At 64.0% G+C, this 20,568-nt stretch overlaps 1 protein-coding gene across 4 annotated transcripts in view; it reads right to left on the reverse strand.

Annotated features, from left to right (window-relative positions):
- Positions 1–1,282: 1,282 nt before the first annotated feature.
- Positions 1,283–20,568, reverse strand: part of ASPG (asparaginase) — a 35,840-nt gene continuing 16,554 nt past the window's right edge. Inside the window, exons 2-16 of one of the 4 annotated variants that reach the window (XM_033109723.1) lie at positions 20,339–20,447; positions 19,536–19,647; positions 17,729–17,854; positions 16,209–16,292; positions 15,709–15,835; positions 11,863–11,975; positions 9,697–9,879; positions 9,508–9,621; positions 8,809–8,925; positions 7,080–7,172; positions 6,695–6,858; positions 4,259–4,345; positions 2,445–2,544; positions 2,020–2,100; positions 1,283–1,534 (exon numbers count right to left, since the gene is read on the reverse strand). In XM_033109723.1, coding sequence (XP_032965614.1) covers positions 1,514–1,534; positions 2,020–2,100; positions 2,445–2,544; positions 4,259–4,345; positions 6,695–6,858; positions 7,080–7,172; positions 8,809–8,925; positions 9,508–9,621; positions 9,697–9,879; positions 11,863–11,975; positions 15,709–15,835; positions 16,209–16,292; positions 17,729–17,854; positions 19,536–19,647; positions 20,339–20,447 — 1,631 coding nt within the window. In that variant the 3' untranslated portion in view covers positions 1,283–1,513. Of the gene's footprint in view, positions 1,535–2,019; positions 2,101–2,444; positions 2,545–2,832; positions 2,912–4,258; positions 4,346–6,694; positions 6,859–7,079; positions 7,176–8,808; positions 8,926–9,507; positions 9,622–9,696; positions 9,880–11,862; positions 11,976–15,708; positions 15,836–16,208; positions 16,293–17,728; positions 17,855–19,535; positions 19,648–20,338; positions 20,448–20,568 lie in introns of those variants that run through there. The other 3 variants (XM_033109722.1, XR_004423336.1, XM_033109724.1) reach the window with 3 other exon arrangements.

Here is a 20,568-nt window from a genome sequence, read left to right on the forward strand (position 1 = left end):
ACATGGGGTGCTCAGCTGTGACACATGGGAGGTGGCCTCCACCAGGCATTTGTCTGCTTGTCCCATCACCCCTCTGGCCTTCTGGCCAACCCACCAGCCAGCAGGGGCTCCTGGCTCTCCGGCCCCATGGTCCCTCCTTCCCCCAAGTCTCCCACACCCCCCACTCATGGGGTGTGGGGCAGACTCCTGGGACCCACCATGCTCGTGTGGCGTTACCTGGTTGTGCAAGGCCCTGGCACACCCGTGTTTGGGAGAGAATCTGGAAGGCTGCCAGCCCGGGCCTGGGAACTAGGCTGAGAAGCCTGGGGGTACAGGTGGAGCCTCCCCCAGCCTGGCCCACCTGGGAGAGGCCCCGGCTATATGGTGGGTGCCTAGGGCAAGCTCCCGTCCTTGCCCATTATCTACAGGGCACATGCCCTCAGCCCAGGGGCCAGGTGGACAGACAGACGAGAATCCTCACGTGGGCAGTTAGAGAGGTACTGAGATGATGGGGGACCCGGAAGGAAGCAGCCCCCAGGTTCCTCAGGCCCAGCAAGGAAGGGTCAGGGACCGTGGGACGGGGTGCGGGGGCAGGCCCCTGGCCCGTCTAGGCCCAGATTCACATGGTGGGGCGGAGCCTGGGGCATGCCCTCGCCCCACTGGGCTGTTTCCAGTTTGGGCAGAGGACTATCTGGGGGACAAAACACTTGATTTCAGTCTCAGCAGGGCCTCTGATAAGGCTGTGGCTGCCCACACCCACCAGGCCTGGGCCTGCCCCACCCATTGCACACCTGTCCCCACCTGCCCAGCTGCAAGGCTGCTGCTGCACCTAGGGGGCTGCACAGGTCACTCCCTCTCTGGCTCCCTAGGCAGGTGGTCTGGACGCGCCTGGTTCACAGAGGCTAGTGGGTCAGGGGCTCTGGGCGGGTCAGGGAATGAAGCGGAGCCAGCATGCTGCAGAGGCCCCTGTGAAAACCAGACAGAGGGCGGGAGGGAGCATGAGGACCTAGAGGAGCAGATGTGGGTGGGGGCTGCCTGGAGGAGGTGACTCCAAGCTTCAAGAATGAGAAGGATTCAGGACAGAGGAGACGGGGCAGAGGTTGTCTGGAGCCCAAGCCAGCAGGGAGGCAGGACAACGGTGTGTGGGGGTGGACAGCATGCCCTCCCCACAGGGTCAGGCTCACACATTCATGCTGCTTTAGGACACACTGGCTGAGTAGCCCACACCCCTAGGTTGCCGAAGTCACCCCTTTGAGCCAGAGCCTCAGCCAGTCTCCCCACATATATACTCACTCCTGGGGTACAGGCAGACCCACTCAAGCAGGGCTTTGGGGACCTAGGGAGGCCCGGTCCCCAGAGAGACTTTATTCACTTTGCCCAAAAGGACATTTAGGCTGTGTCCTGGAAGGCAAATGGGAAGCTCTCCCAGCAGCGGGGTACATCACAGTCAGAGCCATGAGTGGGGGGGAGCCTGCGATCCCCAGCAGGTCACGATGGGAAGGAATGGCTTATGCTGCAACCAGACAGCTTCAGGTTAGACACCAGGCAGCACTTCCTGAAAAGAGAGGTCTCCTGAGGTCCTGGTAGTGTGTGGGGGCAGGGCAGGCAGACAAACCCAGGGCCCCTTCAGGGGGGCCCAGCCTTTCATAGGGGAACTTTGAGAAGCTTCTGGAGGGCCAGATGATGGAGTGGGGCTGGAGGTGTCAGCTGGTGCCTGGCCCCCACAGCCAGGGAGGCGGTGGGTCATGGGGTCGGTGGGGCAGGGTGGGCGGGACACGCAGTACAGGCATCTGAGGCCCGCTCCAGGCTTGAGGAACTTCACAGGGCAGCCCAACCAGGAATGCAGGTCTGAGGTCGGCTCTTCCCTCAGGAAGCCCTCCCTGACTGCTGCCATCTCCCTCCAGCACTTTCAGCTCCCCCTCCACTGTGCATGCCCCGCACACAGGAGGGGCACTGGCCCTTGGACAGACTCCCCCAGCCAGGGTTCAGCCACAGGGTGCGAACTCCTGGGAGCAGTCAGCCCTGCCTGGGGGGACTTACTGGACTGGGGGCCAGGTCATCAGCCCTAGTCTGGAGGTCCTGCAGGAGAGTCACCACTTCCAGGTTCCCAGCAGCTTCTGCCTGTGGGAGGGGCACGAGGAAGGGACTGTGTGCCACAGGAATGCTGGTCAGCCTGGCCATGCCAACCCTTTCACCGACCCTCCTGTCAACCAGGACACCCTCGCTGACTCGCATGTGCACACAAGACCCCATGTCTCCTCCATTCTCCTTGTCCCCAGAGCTCTGGACCCAGGGAGGGGCCGGGACTTCAAGGGGACAGCTTCCTGGGCTCCTGAATGTCCACCAGGAGAGCGAGACCGGGCATTCGGGGGAGGAGCAGGAGAGGGGAGCTTCTGGAGCTGTCAGGGAGGCCTCCCTGGAGGACGGCACCTTGGAGAGGGCAGCAGAGCACTGGTGGCACTCACCACGAGCAGGGCACAGCGGCCGTCATAGCCAGGCTGGCCCAGGTCAGCTCCCGCCTGCCACCACGCCCGCAGACCTTCGCTGTCTGCCCTGGATGCCAGCCTGGGAGGGGAGCCAAGGAGGGGGAGCCATCAGGCCTGCTGGGCACCCATCCAGTCCATCTGCCCACCTGCCTGCCTGGGGGTGCCCTTGGTGCCTTTACAAAACCAGCCCCAAACAGCTGACCCAGCAGCACTGGGCCCTGGGGCAGGAGTCAGGCAACCTGGAGCCTGGTTTCACCCAATGGGGGTGACTGACTCAGGTCGAAGGTGTGCACACACATGCACAAGCATGCACACGCACGCACGCACACACATGAGCAAGCAGCACAGACACACGCATACACCCCACCTGCTTGGTGCTGCATGCCAGTTTCACATTTCACAACACAGCTCTCCCCGGGTGGGGCCCACAGAGGCAGCAGGAAAGTCTGAAGCAGACCAGTGGTTCAAAGAGGACACGGTGAGGGGGGGCTGGGACCAGCAGGCTGCATGGGCGGGGGGGTCCTGGCTGGGAGCGGGGCCTGGACCTGCCTGCCCTGGGGAACAAGGTTAGAGGTGGGCACAGAGCACCTCCCAGGCACTTACCAGGGTCCTCCTCACCCTCCCACTCTCTCGGAAGAGCCCACTCCCCACTCTGGGACCTGGCAGGGTGTGCTGGCCGGGAATAGGGGCTGGGAAGGGCAGGACTGCCCCCCAAAGGGACCCTAGTGACCCCACTCTAGCCAGGAAACAGAAGCAGCAGCAGCCTCCTCAGAGGCACTGGGTAACTTTTGGGGTGAATCACTCTGGATGGCACCTAGCCTTCCTGGGCCTGACCCCAGGGCTGATGCACTAGCTCCCACATACACTTGATCTTGGGAAGGGTGGACGCCCCAAATCTAGCCAAGCCCCTCAGGTTGGGCAAACCCACTTCCGTAGGACCTGGCTGTCCCCTGCCCTTTCTGCCTCAGTTTCCCCATCTGTCAATGGAGCCAACAAGGCCCACCTGGGGTGCAGCCCTGAACTGAGTCACCCCGGTGGTTGTGGGCAGGCCCACAGGGTCAGCCTGATCCCCCCTGTGCTGGGCCCTGAGAGCCCACCTCACCCTGTATTCTCAGAACAGTGGGCAGGGGGCGGGCCAGCCAGCAGGACATTGAAGGCCAGGACTGGAGGGCTGAGGCTAGGGGCTTATGGGGTCTCTCCACCCCACCCTGTACCTGGGTTGGGTGAGGCCCTGCTGGGACCAAACCATGGAGGTGGGGTGAGGGGCCAGAGGTGCGTCTTCCTGTGGGTGGGCAGCTCATCCCTGCCTCCCCCCCAGCCAGTCATGCTAAGATCCCTCCGTCGTCCGCCACCCCATTGGGCCTGGGATGCAGACCCCGGCCACTTCTAGCACCAGCCCCGGCTACAATAGGCAGGCCTCTGCCCTCCTGTGACCGCTGCCCACCTCGGTCCCTTCCTCCCGCCCAGGCTGGACACAGGAGCTGCTGGCGGGCGCAGGGGAGGCACAGAATGGGAATCAGCCAGCAGCACCATGGGGAGGGCCAGGGCGTGGAGGAGGGGCGTGAGCTCCGTGGTCCTGGCCCGTGGCCCACCTGGCCCCCACCAGGGCCCGCACCGCCCTGGGCCTATGTGCCAGGCCTGCCTTCATGGTCACTCCAGGCAGCTGTGAGGTCAGAGCCCTGTTGGCAGCTGGAGGCCATTCCCGTGAAGCCCCCACCCTGGCCCACGATTCCTCCCTACAGGCCTGGCTTCCCTTCTTGGAGCCCCAGCCCCTTATCCCCGGAGGCCCTCACCTGCACAGCTCTGTCCCAGCGTCCTCCAGCTCCTGCAGGGACAGGCACGCCCCAGCTGCCCGCAACAGCTCAATGACGCCCCGATGCCTGCCAGGAGGAAGGGTGAGCTGGTGGCTGCCCTGCTCAGACACCCACGGGCCTCAGGGCCTGTGCACGGGGCCAGGAGCCCACCTGCCCCAGGCCAGACTCCTGCCCCTGAACTTGGCCACGACAACCTGGGTGTGCAGGGCGGGGCCGAGCCCAGGGCATCCCAGCACCCGGCCCCATTATGGGGCATCAGTCAGCCCTGGCCGCTCTCCTCCATCTGCCCACCATGGTTCTGTCCCACCCCCTGAGGGCTGCAGCACTCCCGTGGGTGCACAGGGACAGCCCACCTGGAGGACAGTCCCTACATTGAGCCACCCAGCCTCACTACACACACCTGCCCTGACCAAGGCTGGACCTGGGGAAACTGAGTCAATCAGGCTCAGTTTCTGTCCTTGGGGGTGGGGTGGGGATGAGACACAGCAGACAAATGTGAACAGTGGGGACAGCTGGCCTAGAGCAGGCCCTGGACGTCTGCAGGTGTCCAGAGGCCGTATCTCCTGGGCCAAGCTGGGGTGAGCCAGCCATGGGCATAGGTGGGGTGCAAGCGGGGCTCGGCAAGGCCAAGGAACAGAATGGGGGAGGCCAAGGCCACACCGCCCGCTGCAGTGGGGGGACACTGACCCTTGCCACGTAACTACTGACCGGCCCCTCACAGTGTCAGGGTAGACCATAAATTGCATGGTCACTCTACTTTTAGGGAGGCTGGGATCCCTAGGCTTTGCTCCTCTCCCCCTCCCCCAAAGAGCCCTTCTTGTGGGTTGGCCCCTCTGTGCATAGCAGGGCCAGGTAGGGGAGTGAGGCTGGGAGACCGGTTTGGGGGGTGTTGTGACAGCGGGGCGGGTATGAGGGGGTGGGACCAAAATGAGATGAGCTCATCATGCTACCCACCCACGCCCCGGGACGCACAGCCTACAAGCTCCAGCCACATCACCTACGGTGCCAGGGCACACCCTGCACAGCCCCTCACCCTCTGGCCAGCGCCAGACCTGTTCCCAGACATGAGCCTGGGAAGGAAGGAGTGACCAAGGGTGAGCACCCCACTCCAAGGTTCATAGCAGACGAGGGTGCCCAGGACAGTCTGTGCCCAGCATAGACAACCCTCGCCTCCCCAGAGTAACTCCCCAGGGCCCTGCAGGCCACGTTCCCCATCCCCTCCCCCAAGGAGAAAGGCTGGGGCGCAGGGTCTGGAAGCTGCCACAGACACTGCCAAGACTGGCTTTGCCTTTGGGAGCAGGAAGACTACCCAAGGATGAAGAGCAAAGCTGTGTTCCCCCAACACGCACACACGTGTTCACACGTGCACGTGCACACGCACAGGCTCTGGTCTGAGGCTGCTCTGGGCCTCCGGACGGGTGATGGGGCAGAGGGCCCTGCCCCACCCGGCAGGTCTCCCCAGCAAGGTCCATGCTGGGTTGAAACCAGAATATGGGCCCTAGTCCCCGAAAGCCCTGTCCACCTTGTGTGTGGCCACCCCCTCTGTGTTTGGACTGGAGTCAGAGCAAGAGAAGCCAACCCTTAGAGAAATGCCAGGGCCTGCGAAGGGCAAGGAGACGCCCCAGCAGAGGGCACATGGACGGCCTCAGGCCCCCATGCGTGCTCCCCACGCCCAGGGGGAGGAGTCGGAGTTGGGCAGAGCGGGGGCCAAAAGTCTCATGGTCCCCGGCAACCTCCGCTTGTCATGATTTGGTTCAACATTGATCCTCACACACACCCTCTGCAAGGTGCAGCCCCCAGCACGTGTGCCTGTCACAGAAGCCCCAGCAGAAGCCTCTGAGTGACCCTAGCTGCAGGCCTGGCTGCAGGGCAGGGCATCCCACTGCCTCTCTGCCCCCTTCTCCGAAGAGACCTCAGCAGGAGCTCAGCTCTGCAAGGCTCTACTAGGCGGCCCCCACACCCCTGGCCAGGACCCTGCCTGAAAAAAGCAGAGGGTGGAGCCAGCTTGGGGGCTCCCCTCCCACTACTGTGCAGGCTAAGCCTGCTTTATGCCTGCCCCCTCCCCAGCCCTCCAGGTGAGCGTAGACGACTTGCAAAACACGTGAGACCCCTGTGCTTTGTCTGTGTTTTCCTATTCTAGAGACTGTTCCAGGGTCTTTCTTGGCCTGCCTGGCTCAGCTTGGAGGTTCCCCTCTCCAGTAAGCCCTCCCTGACCACCCTGCCCAGACTCCATCCTCCCTTTGTGGGCCTAGGCATGGTCACTGCTAGTACCTGGGGCCCAGGCTAGGGATGGGTGAGGCTCTCGGAAACAGGTGTCCTTAGCCATCCAGCTCTGCCTGGGCAGCGGTGTGACCACAGGTAAGCCTCCGCACAGCGCTGCAGGCCCCCCATGTATTGCCCCTGCCCACACGGTACCTGCCCTGTACGGCCAGCAGCAGCGGGCTGAGGCCGTCGTTGTCTCGGGCGTTCGTGTCCGCCCCTCTCTGAAGCAGCATGGTGACCACCCCCGCATGGCCCCCCCGGGCGGCCGCGTGCAGTGGAGTTTGACCGTTAAAGTCCTCCAGGCTCAGCTCAATGCCCTGAGGTGACACAAGGACATGTCCCCCACTGAGGAAGGGCTGGGCAGGGTCGAGTAGGCCATCGGGAGGGGACGGGAGGGGTCGGGGTGCACCCCCCCTTAGCTGCGGTGAGGCCGCACAAGCTGGCTGCCCAGCCTGGTGGACCCGGGCAAAGGGCAGTTATCGGGCCTTCCCTGGGCCTGGCATGACTGGGGCTGGTACCTAAGGGAGTGGGGGCTCACCATCTCTGCAAGCACCTGCAGGGCCTCCAGGTCACCAGCATGGGCTGCGGCACAGGCCAGACTGGGCATCAGGGCGTCTCGAACAGCATCCGCCTGCTGGGTGGGGGGTGGCAGCACCCTGGGACTATGCCTTCCCCCAGGTCCTCAGCACCCCCACCACCCCAGCCTGGGAGCAAAGTCCAGAACGTGAGGCCACCATCTGGCTCTGTGCTCACCAGCTGTGTGACCAGGGCCTGCCACCCGCCCTCTGTGACCCATTTGTTGGTCTGTCTCCACCGCTTTCAAGGACACAGGGACACAATCTCCACAAGGAACCAATTTGGCTCAGCATGGGAAGAGGCGCCAGGCCCTCTCCCCAGGAGAGAACCCTCCCCTGCAGGTCTGCCATGTCCCCCCCAGCACCAGGCATGTGGTGGGCTGTCCAGGAGCTTCCCAAGATGCCAGAAGGCCAGGGGTCCCAGTAGAGGCCCCTGCAGGTGGCCCCACACTTGGCCCAGCCCCTCTCAGCCCCGCGCCCATCACCCACGCTGGACCTGATCACAGGCTGCGGTGGCCTGTATCCGGGTCATTAAGGCACGACGCAGCCACCTAATAACAGGCTGCACACATCCCGGCCTCTCATCTGACCAGCACCAGCCCCAGGCAAGCAGCAATCACCACCACCAAGCTCTCCACAACAGGTTTGTCCCCACCCTTGCTCTGAGGAGGGGAAACTGAGGCACAGGGTGTGACCCCCGGACAGCACTGGACTCAGTGCTCTGTCACCTGCTGGGCTCAAATGCCAGACCCGGACGCTTTACCCAGAGGGCAGATGGGTATATGATGGGGGCACCAGGAGGCCCAACCACCCCTGTGGGCCTGGTACAGCCTGGAGCCCCCACCCCAGAGCCTGAAGCATGTCCTCGGCTCCCCTGCCCCTTCCTGGGTCTGGACACCCTGGCAGAGAAGCAGAAGGGGAGCTCAAGGCCAGACACTGCTCCAGGCAAGGTGTGAGGGCTGCGGCCACTGCCCTGTGAAGCCCCAGTATGCAGGGAACCCAGAGCGGGTGGCCCCTTCCTCCTGGCACCCAGGACCTGAGTGCTCCCCCCTCACAAGACAGCCCTGCACCCAGGGCAGGGCCAGCACTAATGGCCAGCCTGGCACAGCCCCAGCTGCCCCACCGAGCGACTGGCCATGTTCTGCCCAGTCTGCAAGATGCAAAGGCTCCCCTGATTGCCTGCACCTCCTCGAATGCTGCTCCAGGAACTTCTGGAAACACTCCTGCTATGGACCCGGGCCTGGAACCAGGTGGACCCAGGCCAGAACCAGGTGGACCCGGGGCCAGAACCAGGTGGACCCAGGCCAGAACCAGGTGGACCCGGGGCCAGAACCAGGTGGACCCAGCACAGAACCAAGTGGACCCAGGCCAGAACCAGGTGGACCCAGAGCAGAACCAGGTGGACCCGGGCCAGAACCAGGTGGACCTAGCGCAGAACCAGGTGGACCCAGCCCAGAACCAGGTGGACCCGGGGCCAGAACCAGGTGGACTCGGGGCCAGAACCAGGTGGACCCGGGGCCAGAACCAGGTGGACCCAGGCCAGAACCAGATGGCCCTGGGCCAGAACCAGGTGGACCCGGCCAGAACCAGGCTGTGCCTGGTGGCTTTTTGCTCATGCACTGGAATGTGATGGCCGAGGCTGTCACCTGGCACATCCAGCAGGCCCCCTGCTGCCCATCCACTGGGCAGTACCTGAGTCAGACTGAGGAGCTGGGTGACCCCGAGGCCCAACGTGCTGCTCTGAAGGGAGGGCTGGCACTCATCTGACACAGGCAGCGTCATCTCTCCCCGAAGGTCCCTGGCCAGCAGCTGGGGGAGAAGCACAGGAGAGCCAGGGCCGCAACTTAGCAGCCACTTGACCTGGAACCTGGGTGGACATGTGACAAGGGCTGCCCCAGGCCTGGAACCCCTCCATCCAGGCTTTACCCCATCAGGCCTGAGCATGGTCCAGACCAGGTCCCCAAAGGCCAGCCCTACCCTCCATCTCAACTAGCTCAGGGTCCCCAAAGCCCCAGTGGCCTCTGCCCAGCTAGAGGACCTGGCGCTGGCTGTGTCTGAGGCCTGCCTGAGAAGGGTGGGGAAGGAGGAGCTATCTAGAAGCAGTTTGGGGACCTTAAGAATGTGTCAGACCTGACACCCCCCGACAAGGTATAAGGACAAGCTGGGCCTGGGCTTGGGGTCAGCAAAGGCGGGGGAGGGGGGGTGGGCAGCCCAGGCCCCAGAACTGGCCCTTTGCATCATGGAGACCCCTAGAGCCCTGCCCCCTTTTCAAACTTAGGCACACACCCCTGGCCTGGGCCCCACTGTCTGCCCACGTCACACCCCCGCACGCCCGCAGGATCCCACTGACACATGTTCCAAGACCGTGCCCACAGCCCGAAGGGCACGTACCTCCTTCCTGCTGTGCAGGCTCAGTCTGGGCTGGCCCAGCACGTAGGACAGCTTAGCCAGGGCAGCCTCGGATGTCATGTCAAAGCCTGAGACGATGCCTGCTCCCACCGTGGCCTGTGGGGAAGGGACACGGGTGGGAAATGGGGTGCGGGGTGCCCTCCCTCTGCAGCCTCCATCCCCCACCCCTACCATGCCAGTAGCGTAGTCTGAGGTCACGGTGCCCTGCAGGCAGTGCGTGCAGTTCAGGATGATGAGGCCACGCTCAGCCGCTGCCCGCAGCTCCGAGAGCAGGTCAGGCTTGGTGGGCCCGTTCCCTGAGCCGAAGGTCTCCATGACCACACCCTTCAGCGGGGGCTGCAGGAAGGCCCGAACCTGCGGGGCCGGGAGAGCATGGTGAGGGCCTCTGCTTCCTGCTCCAGTGACAGGGACCAACAGGCTTGCCAGAAGCAGCAGGGCCACCCACCGCACTCCAAGCGGGCCACGTGGAGAGCCATAAGAGGCTGCTTCCCACCCAGTCTTCCCGGGGGGGAATCCTTGGCCCTCTTAAGTGTGTAAGACCGTGTCTGATGTGGAGAGAACCAGAACACGGTGGAAACCCATCAGAGGAGGTTGTGGGGAGTGGCTGGAGATGAGCAGAAAGGCCCCACCCCCGCCCGGCTGCCCCACTGTCCTTCCCGGCCCGGCCCACCCGTCTGCCCTGGCCGGCACACGGCGCAATGCTCCTAACAGCTGGTATTTGGGGAGAGGGTCCTGCAGCTAAACACAAATGCAGGGCTCCTGTCACTGCCAAAAGCCAGGGTGCTGGCCCACCCACATCCCTGGAGACTGGAAGTCTGCACTCAGAAGACAGGACGGGCCTTGGGTCCACCTCGCACAGGAGACCGTCCCCAGCTCAGCCTTGCCCAGCTCTGTGAGGGTATAGGATGTCAGGGGGGCAGGACTGTGGAGCCAGCTCTGTGGCCCTTCGTTTTCCAGGCCACAGCGTGTTCTAGAAATCTCCTGAGTAACCAGGCCGTGACTTCCCGGACAAGCATGGTTTTCCCTGCAAGACCCTGTGCAGCTCAGTCCTGCTCCACGTGGCAGCCTTGAGCGCTTACTTCTGGCTACGATGCACGTAAGACCCACCTCACAGGCCAGGGCGTGCCCGGTGGTGAGAGGCCTGTGCAGCCACCCTGCCACCAGTGTCAGCTCCTGGGAGGACCCTGTCTGCAAGGCCAGCCCCACTGTGGCTCTCGTCCGTGAGCTGCTGTGACTCAGCAAGGCCACGGAGCCCGGCCTCAGTGCCCCAAGGACCCACCTCCTATTCTGAGGGTCTCTGCTTTTGGGAGAGCAGAGGCCATCATGGACCTCAGGCTGCAAGTGACCTGAACCTCAGAGGTGAGTGATGCCAGATGGTAGGGGACACATACGCCGGTGGGCCTTTGCCTCCATCTGCAGGGGGACAGGGCTCCTGGATGCATGTGGCACCGCCCTGGCTCCCAGGAACAGTGTCAGGATGACCTCTGGTCCAGGCCCCGCAGGCTGTGCCTGCTGCTTGAGCAATGCCCCCTGCCTTTCCCCACCCAGCCTTCCACAGTGCACAGCCACACTGTATTCATTCTCCAAATACCATGGATCACTCGTCCTGGGCTGGGCCCCAAGACGGGCACAAGTGTACACGGTGAACAGACTGCCCCGTCTGTCCCCAGTGCCCCGTGAGAGGGCTGGGGACCGGTTCACAGACTGCCGCTGGAGGTTGGCATTGGCCCGGTGCCGAGTCCTGGAGGCTGGGACTCCTGGTGCTCTGCTGGGCCACCCAGTGTGTGGGGACGCACCATGACCACCTCTGTCCAGACAGAAGAGGGCCACAGTGCCTGGACAGTCACAGCCCGCCTACAGCCACAGCACCTTCGGGGCCAGTGCCAGCGTCCCTGTACTCACGCCAGCAATGCCCAGAGGGGCTTTTAGCTCCATAGACCTCATGGCAGCTGAGCCCACTCACAAGGCAGGACAGAGGCAGATGCTGCAGCCGCCCAGTGACAGTGGGTGGCTGAGGGTCAGTAGCAGAGAGCAGCCAGAGTCCTGTGTCCACGCCCCATCGTCCCCAGAGGAACCACCAGACCAGGGGCCATGAGTCCAGGGACATCCAAAGGACAAGCCCATATCACAGAAAAGATGAACTTGGGCCCTGAAGCTTCAGCAGAACAGGCAGGGATGGGGCATGCAGGTCCCTGTGACATGTGCTGGGTCCGGGATGAGAGGCTCTAGCTACGTGATTGTCACTCCGTGTGCCTGGTGTGACGGAATGGGAAGCTGGTGAAGCCCCTGGGGAGCCCTGGGGGTGTGCTGGGTAGGCTGGGCCAGGGCGGTCCCTACCAGGGTGGCGGGGATCCCGGGATAGAGACGCAGCAGGCCCACGTCTTGCTCCATGGTGCTGTGTACCACCAGCCGCAACTTCCCTCGGACCTTCCGCACCAGCTCCCGGTTGACTGTGAGGACAGACAGACTGTGTGGGCCCTGCAGGCCACCTGCCAACCAAGACCCCAGCCCAGTTCCTTCAGGCCCCTCTGTGCTGCCCGGCCTCCCTCTGGCGTTTTCAGAGCTCTGTTCCTTTGCCTGGCACACCCTGGGCTCACTCATGCTCTGGCCTGTGAAGGACTCCACAGCAGGGCACCGGGCTTGGGGGGCAAGGAGGACCCCGCAAGGACAGAGGCCTGCCTGAGCCCACAGGCTGCATGGTGGTGCTGGAAGAAAGGCATTCAGCCAAGGGAACAGCATGTGCAAAGGCTAGGAAGCACAGCAGATGTGGCACAGCTGTAGGATCAAAAGAGAAGTCGGGGTGGCATTCTCAGAACAGCCAGGCGCACCTGCCCCTTACTGGACACCTACCGTGCCCACAGCTCAGTGAGCCAATGAATGAATGAATGGATGAATGAGTGAATGAATGAATGAATCGACTGGACCCCTCATCTCTGGGGAAAGAAAACCTCCGTCTGATTTAGCCCAAGGTCTCAGAGGCCTAATGTGTGCCCATCCCGCTCCCCACGACAGGGATGGTACTGGTGCGTCCCAGCCCTGTGGAAAATGGAGAGGGGCATATACTCGGGGTCAGTGACCTTGAGCCACCATGCAGAGGAATTCCCAGAGGGTTGGTCTCTCCATGGTCTGAAGGCCGCTGCCCTGCCAGGACTGAGCCCTGGCAGCATGTCCGGCTCTGTGAGCCTCGGGAGCCCAGTGCCCAGCACCGGGCCCCTCTCAGCCCCTCAGCCACACAGGCAGCCTGGACGGGCAGAGCTGGGCATCAGTGGCCCTGGCACTGAGCGCCATTAGAGCCTGCCTGAGGCACAGGCACCATGGAGACCCAGTGCATCCCAGGGAAACGGTCATGCCTGAGGCTCACCAGAGAGTCAGGCGCAGAGCCAGGAGGGGAGGGCTCCAAGGGAGCCGTAGGCCTGTGTCCCTGGCTGTATCTGCCAGAGCAGTTCACACGTGATAATAAACAGAAGAACATTCCAGATACATGCTGCCCTCTCCCAGGAGTTAGAGGGAGCAGTGGGAGACGTGGGGGCTCTGGGGGATCGGGGGTGGGAGGAGGTAGCGAGGCCCTGAGACCTTCCCCACCCACCAGCCGTGGCACCAGTCAGGAGTCCTTTGACTTAGGGCCCTGTGCCCCAGCTGGGCAAGCAGATTAGACAGTGACGGGTGTGGGTGCTGCCACTGCCCAGGAGCTACGGCTGCAGAGGGGTGTACAGAGACAAAGAGGGCCTGCGCCCCCAGCGGTTGGCCCATCCCCAAGAGCCCGTGGAACCCAAGTCTTCTGCCTGGGCCTGTGGAAGCCAGGGGCCAGCTGTCCCCCGGCCAGAGGGGTCAGGGGAGCAGCATGAGGCCGGGGCTTCCGCACAGAAGGCACGGAGTCCTGCAGGCCCAGTGTGGACCGCACTGCATCGGCCACTTGGGGGGCAGGGCCAGCAGGGCCGGGCCCCCAGCACCACCCTCCTCCCACGGCTCACGGCTCACGCTGCCTTCTGAGCCCCAAGCCCCTGTCTGCAACAGCGTCTCCGAGGGAAGCCCCTGACAGGAAGCCCTGCTGTCCCAGCTCCAGCTGGTGGTGTCACCCCCCCCCCAGCTGCCCTGCTTATACCCTGCTGGCCCAGGCGTCCCTCAGCCCCCCAGCCCTTCCCCAGGGCCTGCCAGCCACACCCTAGGTAGAGCTTGATGTTTCCCAACACCAGGTGCCAGAACCGGCCCGGTGCAGGTTCTCACACACCCACACGGCCCTCCTCCCCGGCCAACAGGAAACAATGGGGCGATCATGGGCCTGGGGGCCCAGGTAGGCCTCTTCCCTTGGGGCAGCCGCAGCCCGCACCCACCAAGCTGCTGGGCCTGGCCTGTGCGGGCATCCCTGTGCCCCGTGGCCTGCCCGGGCTTGGCGTGGCACAGGCAGAGGCCCTGGGAACCAGTGAACTCCTCGGCACCTGCCAGTGGGCTGGTCCCAGATAAGGTGTGACTCAGTCCCCGTGGGGGAGGGGCTGCCCACTCCTTCCTTCCTCAGGTGGCTTGGGGTGGCCCATGTGGGACAGGAGGGGCTAGGCGCCACCACCTAGCATGGGCAGCAGGAGAGCCAGGTCCTCTGCCAGCTCCAGCACATGTGCTACCTCTTTCCAGAAGCCTTCTGGACTGCTCTGACCCTCGGTGAACAAGTGGACGTTGCCCAGCCCCCAGAGCCCTGCGCGTGCACTGAGGTGTCCTGATCCTTCAGTTCCCAGGAAGGCACTCGGGGGTAGGGAGGCGCAGGGTCAGGACACTGGAGTGGGAGTCAGGGCTCAGAGCCAGGCTGCTCCCCTGTGTGGCCCTGCCCCTCTCCACCTGGGTTTCTCACCCTGGGGTCTCCTTCTGCCCTGGCCACCTCAGCCCCACAGCCACCTGGCACAGGGACCTGGGCAGCCAGCAGGGCCCACGCATCACCTGCCTGTCACCACGCCTGATCCCACAGCTGTGTGTCCTGACCTGGGACGGGAGGGCTGTGGGGGCTTTCGGGGTCACCTGACCAGCCCACCCTGCGGGGAAAGAGCCCAGATCCTTCAGCTGCTGCACGAGGAGACCCCCAGGGGCTCTTCCTGCACCGGCCTCCCAGGACTGCCTCTCTAGACCCCACAGGTCCCACCTTGGCCAGACAGAAGCCCAGATGGGCAAGAAGCCACCCCCACCATCCCCAGGGCTGGACGCAGCAGTCAGGCAGTCCACCACAAGAGCCTCCTGGGTCCTGGGGGTCGCCCAGAAGCAGCCCCTCCCTGAGCAAGGCTTCAAGGCCACAAATTTCCACCACAGGAAGGCCGGCTCTGCCAGGTCTGGCGCTCCCCCACCCTGGAAGTGTCCCTGGGACAGGATCCCACAGCTAGGGGATGGGGACAGGGGCTGCAGGGATGCCAGCTCAGTCAGGAAGACACACAGGCCGGGCTTGGGACTGCCCTTTACATCCAGGGTGGGGAGGACAGCTAGGCCACGGGAGAGAATTCATACGTCACAGGAGCACGAGGATGCTCCTGCCTGTCCCGGCGGGCTGGGCGGGGCTTCCAAGGAGTTGGGTGGGAGGCGGAGGGGCTGGCCATGCCCACCTCACACCCAGAGGGGTGGGGTTGGGGAGGGGCCAGGAGACAGCACAGGGGTCCCCATGGTCCATGAGGGTGGCCCTGGGTCAGAGGGTGCCTGAGCTCAAGGCCTAGCAGCCTCACCAACAAGGTCTGAGGCATCCCACACCCAGGGCAAGAGGGGGGCCTCCCCAGGGGGTCTCAGGACAGATGACCTGCTGGACACAAGGGGTGCTGGGCAGGGGACAGAGAGATGCCCTGGAAGTCCCAGGGACAAGGGTGCCCTGCTAGAACCACATCACTGGGGGACCAAGCGGTGTGGCAGAGCCACAGGCAGTCACCCAGAGGGACTCCTGCACTCAGGACCACATGGCCAGAGGGGCACCTGTGGAGCAGACCCCCCAAACCAGCTCCTCCTGGTGGACCCCTGGCTCCGAGCTGGGGCCACCTGCTAGCACCTCCCACCACTGCGGCCATGCTGCCCCCTGGCCCCCCGCAGCCACCTGGCATCCCCGGCCCAGAGCAGAACCAAGGCTGTGCTGTCCAGGGCCGCGAGTGCCCCCAGTCCCACAGTCTCCCCACGCAGCTCCTGCCGGCAGGTACCCTCAATGCTGGCCGGGCTCATGCGGCTTACTTATGACGTCAGTGCCCACGACGGCCAGAGGCGGCAGGTTGGGGGAGCAGAAGGCCGCGAACCTGCGCGTGTCCACCTTGGTCACCCGGGTGCCCCGAAACAGCTGATTCTGGAAGAACAGGCAGACCTGCAGGAGGGAGGGCCGGCGGCCGTGAGACCAACCTGAATGCCCAGGCAGGCCCCTCCCTGGTGACAATCTGTCCTACGGAAAGTTCCACACACATAATGTAAGTACAGTAACCTGGAAGGAGACGCACCACATACTAACAGCGACGTCTCTGGGGAGTGAAAGGTGGGTGACTCCTGCTGTCTCTTTTTCCAATTATTTTCTATGATTGTGTATTTCACTTGAAAGGTGAAGGATGGATCTTTAAAACTCTACCCAACCCCTCACCTGTGTGTCCCACCTGAGAGCCTGGGGAGCACACAGGCACCCACCTTTGGACCCTGGACCCACGCAGCCAAGCCGCCACCCACCACGCCGGGGAGGAGGGTGATACCTCAGGGATCACGTACTGGCCGGCCATGAGCAGGGCCCCCAGCAGGTTCTCGCGACCGTCATTCCACAGGGCGTGGATGGGAACCTAGGGAGAGGCCACAGAGAGTGGCTGAGGTCCAGCCCAGGAGCTCCCAGTGGGGGTCTGTGATAAAGAAGGGCCAGGGCAGGCTGGGGCTGGTGGGAGAGGGGGTCTGCAGGGACGGGCACTGGGGCAGCTGCTCTTGCTGACGATAGCAACCTGCTCCCCCTGCAGACCCCAGAGCCCACTGCTGGTGGCCAGTGGTCAGCCAGTCCCCGCACTGGGAGGAACACACGACGGGCCTCCTGCCCGGGCACTGCCCAGCCTAGCTCCCTGGCCCCAAGGGCACATCAGCCTTGCTCCCTCACTGCCCCAGTCAAGTCACGGGCCAGGCAGAGGGTGGCCAAGGGACGGCGGGGGCGTGGGCGACTGTGGATGTGGCTCCGTAGGACACGGGAGGGAATGCTGGGCACTGTCGGAGCGGAGAGACTGACCAGGACCTCCGGAGGGACACAGCCCGGGCCTGGGGGCCACGGGCCTGGGACCGCACCGAGCTCTGATCCTCCTGAGGGGGGTGAGCAGCCCTGGGCCTCTGCGCCTCAGTTGCCCCTTGGGTATAACAGGAAGGATGCTTCATAGGGGCCAACTGATTCGTGGGCTGCAACACCCATGTGATCCTTTCCGCGCTGCAGGGCCCATAAACCTACCTGCATCCCCCAGGAGACTTGGGTCTGGGAAGAGCCGGGTGAGCCTGGGCCCATCCCTCTCGTGTGAGCTTCGAGGGGGAGGTGTGCAGCAGCTCAGGCGCGTGTGCGGTGACGCCCGGAGCTTCCCCAAGTGGGCTGACACACTGTGACACCCGCTGGGGGACCAGGGACAGAGTAGGGCAGGCAGCTGGGTCAGCACCTGGCGGGCCTGGCAAGAGGACTTCCCAGGAACCTTTCAAAGGGACACAGCTCTGGCTACCCATGAGAAGGCCTCAGCCTCCGCCCCTGGGAAAGGACTCTAAGAGATTCATGTAGGGCTGGCCCCCATGGCCACTGACCCTGCAATGCCACCACAGGCAATGGGGACCCCAATCAGCTTCTGCTGCAGGTGCTGATGGGGATCCAGACTTCCCCTGCCTCCTCCCCACAAATCCAGCCATTTTCTAGAACATTCCACCAGCTTTGACTTTGGCGATTATGCTGGGTCCAGGTGAAAGAGGAGGGGGTGGCATGTGCCCGAGGATGGCATCAGCACCGCAGTGGGAAGAATGACGAGAGGGACAAAGTCAGGGCAACGCGACAAGGCCGACAGCAGGGTGTGGGCCCTTCCCCCCAGGATGGCAGGGCTGGCACTGGGCAGGGCCCAGGGTGCTGACCAGCACTGGTCAGATGGCACAGGCAGAGAAGGACCTGCTGTGGGACGTGCAGGACTGAACAAGAAGCCAGGGTTCCAGCTGGCTCCCCAGCAGAGCTGACTGGCCCTGTGGCCTCAGGAAGGCCAGCCTGGGATGTTACCTGAGCACCAGTAAGGATGACAGTTTTCTGCAGGTTTTCCAGCACAAAGGAGAGCACGGAGGCGGCAAAGGCCATGGTGTCAGTTCCATGGATGACCACGAAACCGTGGTACTGCTCGTAGTGCCTCTGTGGGGAGGGGACACACTCAGCAGGCTGGCCCCTCACCACTGCTGGCCCCTCCTGGGAACAGGCACCTGGTCCCCTCCACCAGCAGGAAGGGGCCCCAGACACAGCAGGAGGGACGGGGTAGGGTGCCAGTGGGACCCTGGCCACTGAGGGCCCTCTCTGGAAACCAGCCACTGCCTGGAGTCCCAGCCCCAGGCTCTCCTCACCCCAGGATGGCCTCCTTCCCTGACCCCTCCCCCCAATACCCCTCAGTACATGAGAAGACATGGGTCTGAGGACAGGCAGGTCCCCCTCCAGACTTCTGGGTAGTGTCTCCCCCGGGTGATGCCCATTCAGGGCTCTCGAGAACACTGGCCACTCGGGGACCAGCCAGGACTCAGTTCAGTGCTCCAGAGAGCCCCTTGCTGAGTGACCGCTGTCCCCAGAGCTGCAGGAGCCAAGGGCTGAATGAGTCACCAGCCTCAAGGTCCAGAAGGAGGGCTGGGCATGGACCCAGCAAGGGCAGGGGGCAAAGCGAGAGCTCAGAGTTGGCAGGTGACCTGGGAGGCTGCCTGGAACTGGACCCAGCAGGCAGGCAGCAGGCAGAAGGGCAAACTGGGGAAGGCTCCTTCCAGGAGTGAGGGTGGCTAGGCAGGGATGTCCTCCAGCCACCACCTTCAGTGGGGCAGCCAAGACTGGGCCTCAGAGTGGTTGTGAGGGGCACAGTTATGGGAGCCAGGGGGTCTAGGCCCTCCTGAGGGGGCCATCCTGAGGGAACCATGCCTGGTGGCCCATTGAAAGACCAAGCCAAGCTGGCCTGGAACTGCAGAGCTGAGCCATGGGGTGGGCTGGGGCGCCCTCTGCTGGCCACATGGGGCTCGGCCGCAGTTAGGGCCACGGGGCTCCTCAGGCCCTCTCTGCACAGTGGCAACTGCAGACCACACAGCACAGAGACTTGCCCCAGACATGCCCACTGGCAGCTGGTGGCCCCACTTAGGAACATGAGGGCCAGCCCCGGGTCACACACTGTCCCAGATGCTCACAGTGAGAGGAGACGAGGCCCAGGAAGCTGTTCTCCCCCAGGCAGGAGACAAAGCATGTGGCTGGGACCCATCCCCCCGGCTGCCAGGGACCCCAACCTGGGAGCCAGAATCATGCAGGATCAGGGGCTGGCGACAGTGGGGTGGGGAGAACAGAGGGCAAAGCTGGTGAAGGGCACTCTGGCCGTGCAGGAAAAGGCGTGCATACTTGATGCTGTAAGCCACGACACCCCCTCGCAGCGTTCTGCTCCCTTTCATTGGCAATTCCACTAAGACCTCAGCCCCAGGTTGTGGGGTGGACAGAAGGGAACGAGCCAGGTGTGGAGTTTGTCAGTCTTCGGGGAACTATCACACATCCCGGCCCAGGATACCAACTAGGATGAACCAATTGTACGCACAAACCAGGATGGATGTCTGGGCTATTTCCTCACCCAGGAAAGGAGGTGGCCCGAGCTGCCCACCCTCCACTCACACAGGGAAAGTGCCTCAGAGGGCCCAGCACTTTCCTGAAGCTGCCAGTCCGCTCAGGCCAGGGAGGCTGACCCCACCCCTGACCCCAGAGTGCTTCTGCAGTGCAGGCCCTGCCCCACCCACCTTCATAGCCCCACCCAGTACCCACAGCCCCGCCCACACTCTAAGCCCCGCCCACAACCCCCAGCTACCTCGATGATCTGGGCAATCTGAACCCACTCGGTGATGGTCATGTCACTGGAGTCGAAGAGGGGCTGGCACTCCATCACTGTGTAGATGATCCTCTGGCCAGGACGGGCAGGCCTGAGGGAGACAGACGGGCAGCTCCCACTACTGTGCCCCTCCTCCTTTGGCCTGCTCTGCTCTCTCCGCCCAGCGTGGCCCCTGCACCTGGGCCCAGTGCCCCGGAGCCCTACACAGCCACAAGCTCTCCGCATCCTGAGTACAGGGCCTGGCTTCCCTCCCACAGGGAGACCCCAGGAACAGGGACCACGGCCACAGGGAGGGGCCAAGGACCTGCCAGGAAGGGCTGCTCCCCAAGGAGCAGCGTCCCCTTCCCACCTCCGGCTCTGGGAGGGGGGCTGGGCTCAGCCCTGGATGAGCCAGGAGACGGCCCTGGGAGAGGATGGCTGGCAGCAGGGAGGCCAGTGACCAGGAGGGCGAGTCCTCGCTCAGCCTGACAGCCGTGAAGGGCACTGAGCAGCCTGGGCGAGCCGACTAACAAGGGACCTTCACTCTGTGGAGAGAAGGGGCCACCTGGGGCCAGCCCCCAGCCCCCCAAGCTGGTGGGGGTCCGAGGCTCACTTGAAAGGGGGCTGTGGGTCCGTTCTAAAGCCGTGAACGTAGGAGAGGACATTAGTGGCGGCCCCCTGCAAAGGGCTCACCACGGAAGCCCTGGGGAAGCACAGCCTGCCGCCCGCACAGAGCAGCCTGCGCCATCCAGTCTCAGGATGGCATCCCCCCCCCCCGGGACCCCAGAGGAGCCCACACTCACGGCAGCACCAGTGTGTCCTCAGGAAGGCTACAGGCCTGGGCGTGCTCCTTATCGTGGAACATGGGCAGTGTCCTCAAGACGTCGGCCAGGTCCCTCCCGGGGACGAGCACTGCAGGCAGAGACGGGGGCGTGGGGAGTCGTGGGCTAGTAGCCAGTGCCAGCTCCCCCAGCTGCTGGTTCCTGCCCCCTCGCTGGGTCATTTTCCGCCCGAGCTGGGGGCAGGCTCTGGC

The sequence above is a fragment of the Rhinolophus ferrumequinum genome, chromosome 6 (assembly GCF_004115265.2).
Source record: "Rhinolophus ferrumequinum isolate MPI-CBG mRhiFer1 chromosome 6, mRhiFer1_v1.p, whole genome shotgun sequence".
Taxonomy (NCBI): Eukaryota; Metazoa; Chordata; class Mammalia; order Chiroptera; family Rhinolophidae; genus Rhinolophus; species Rhinolophus ferrumequinum.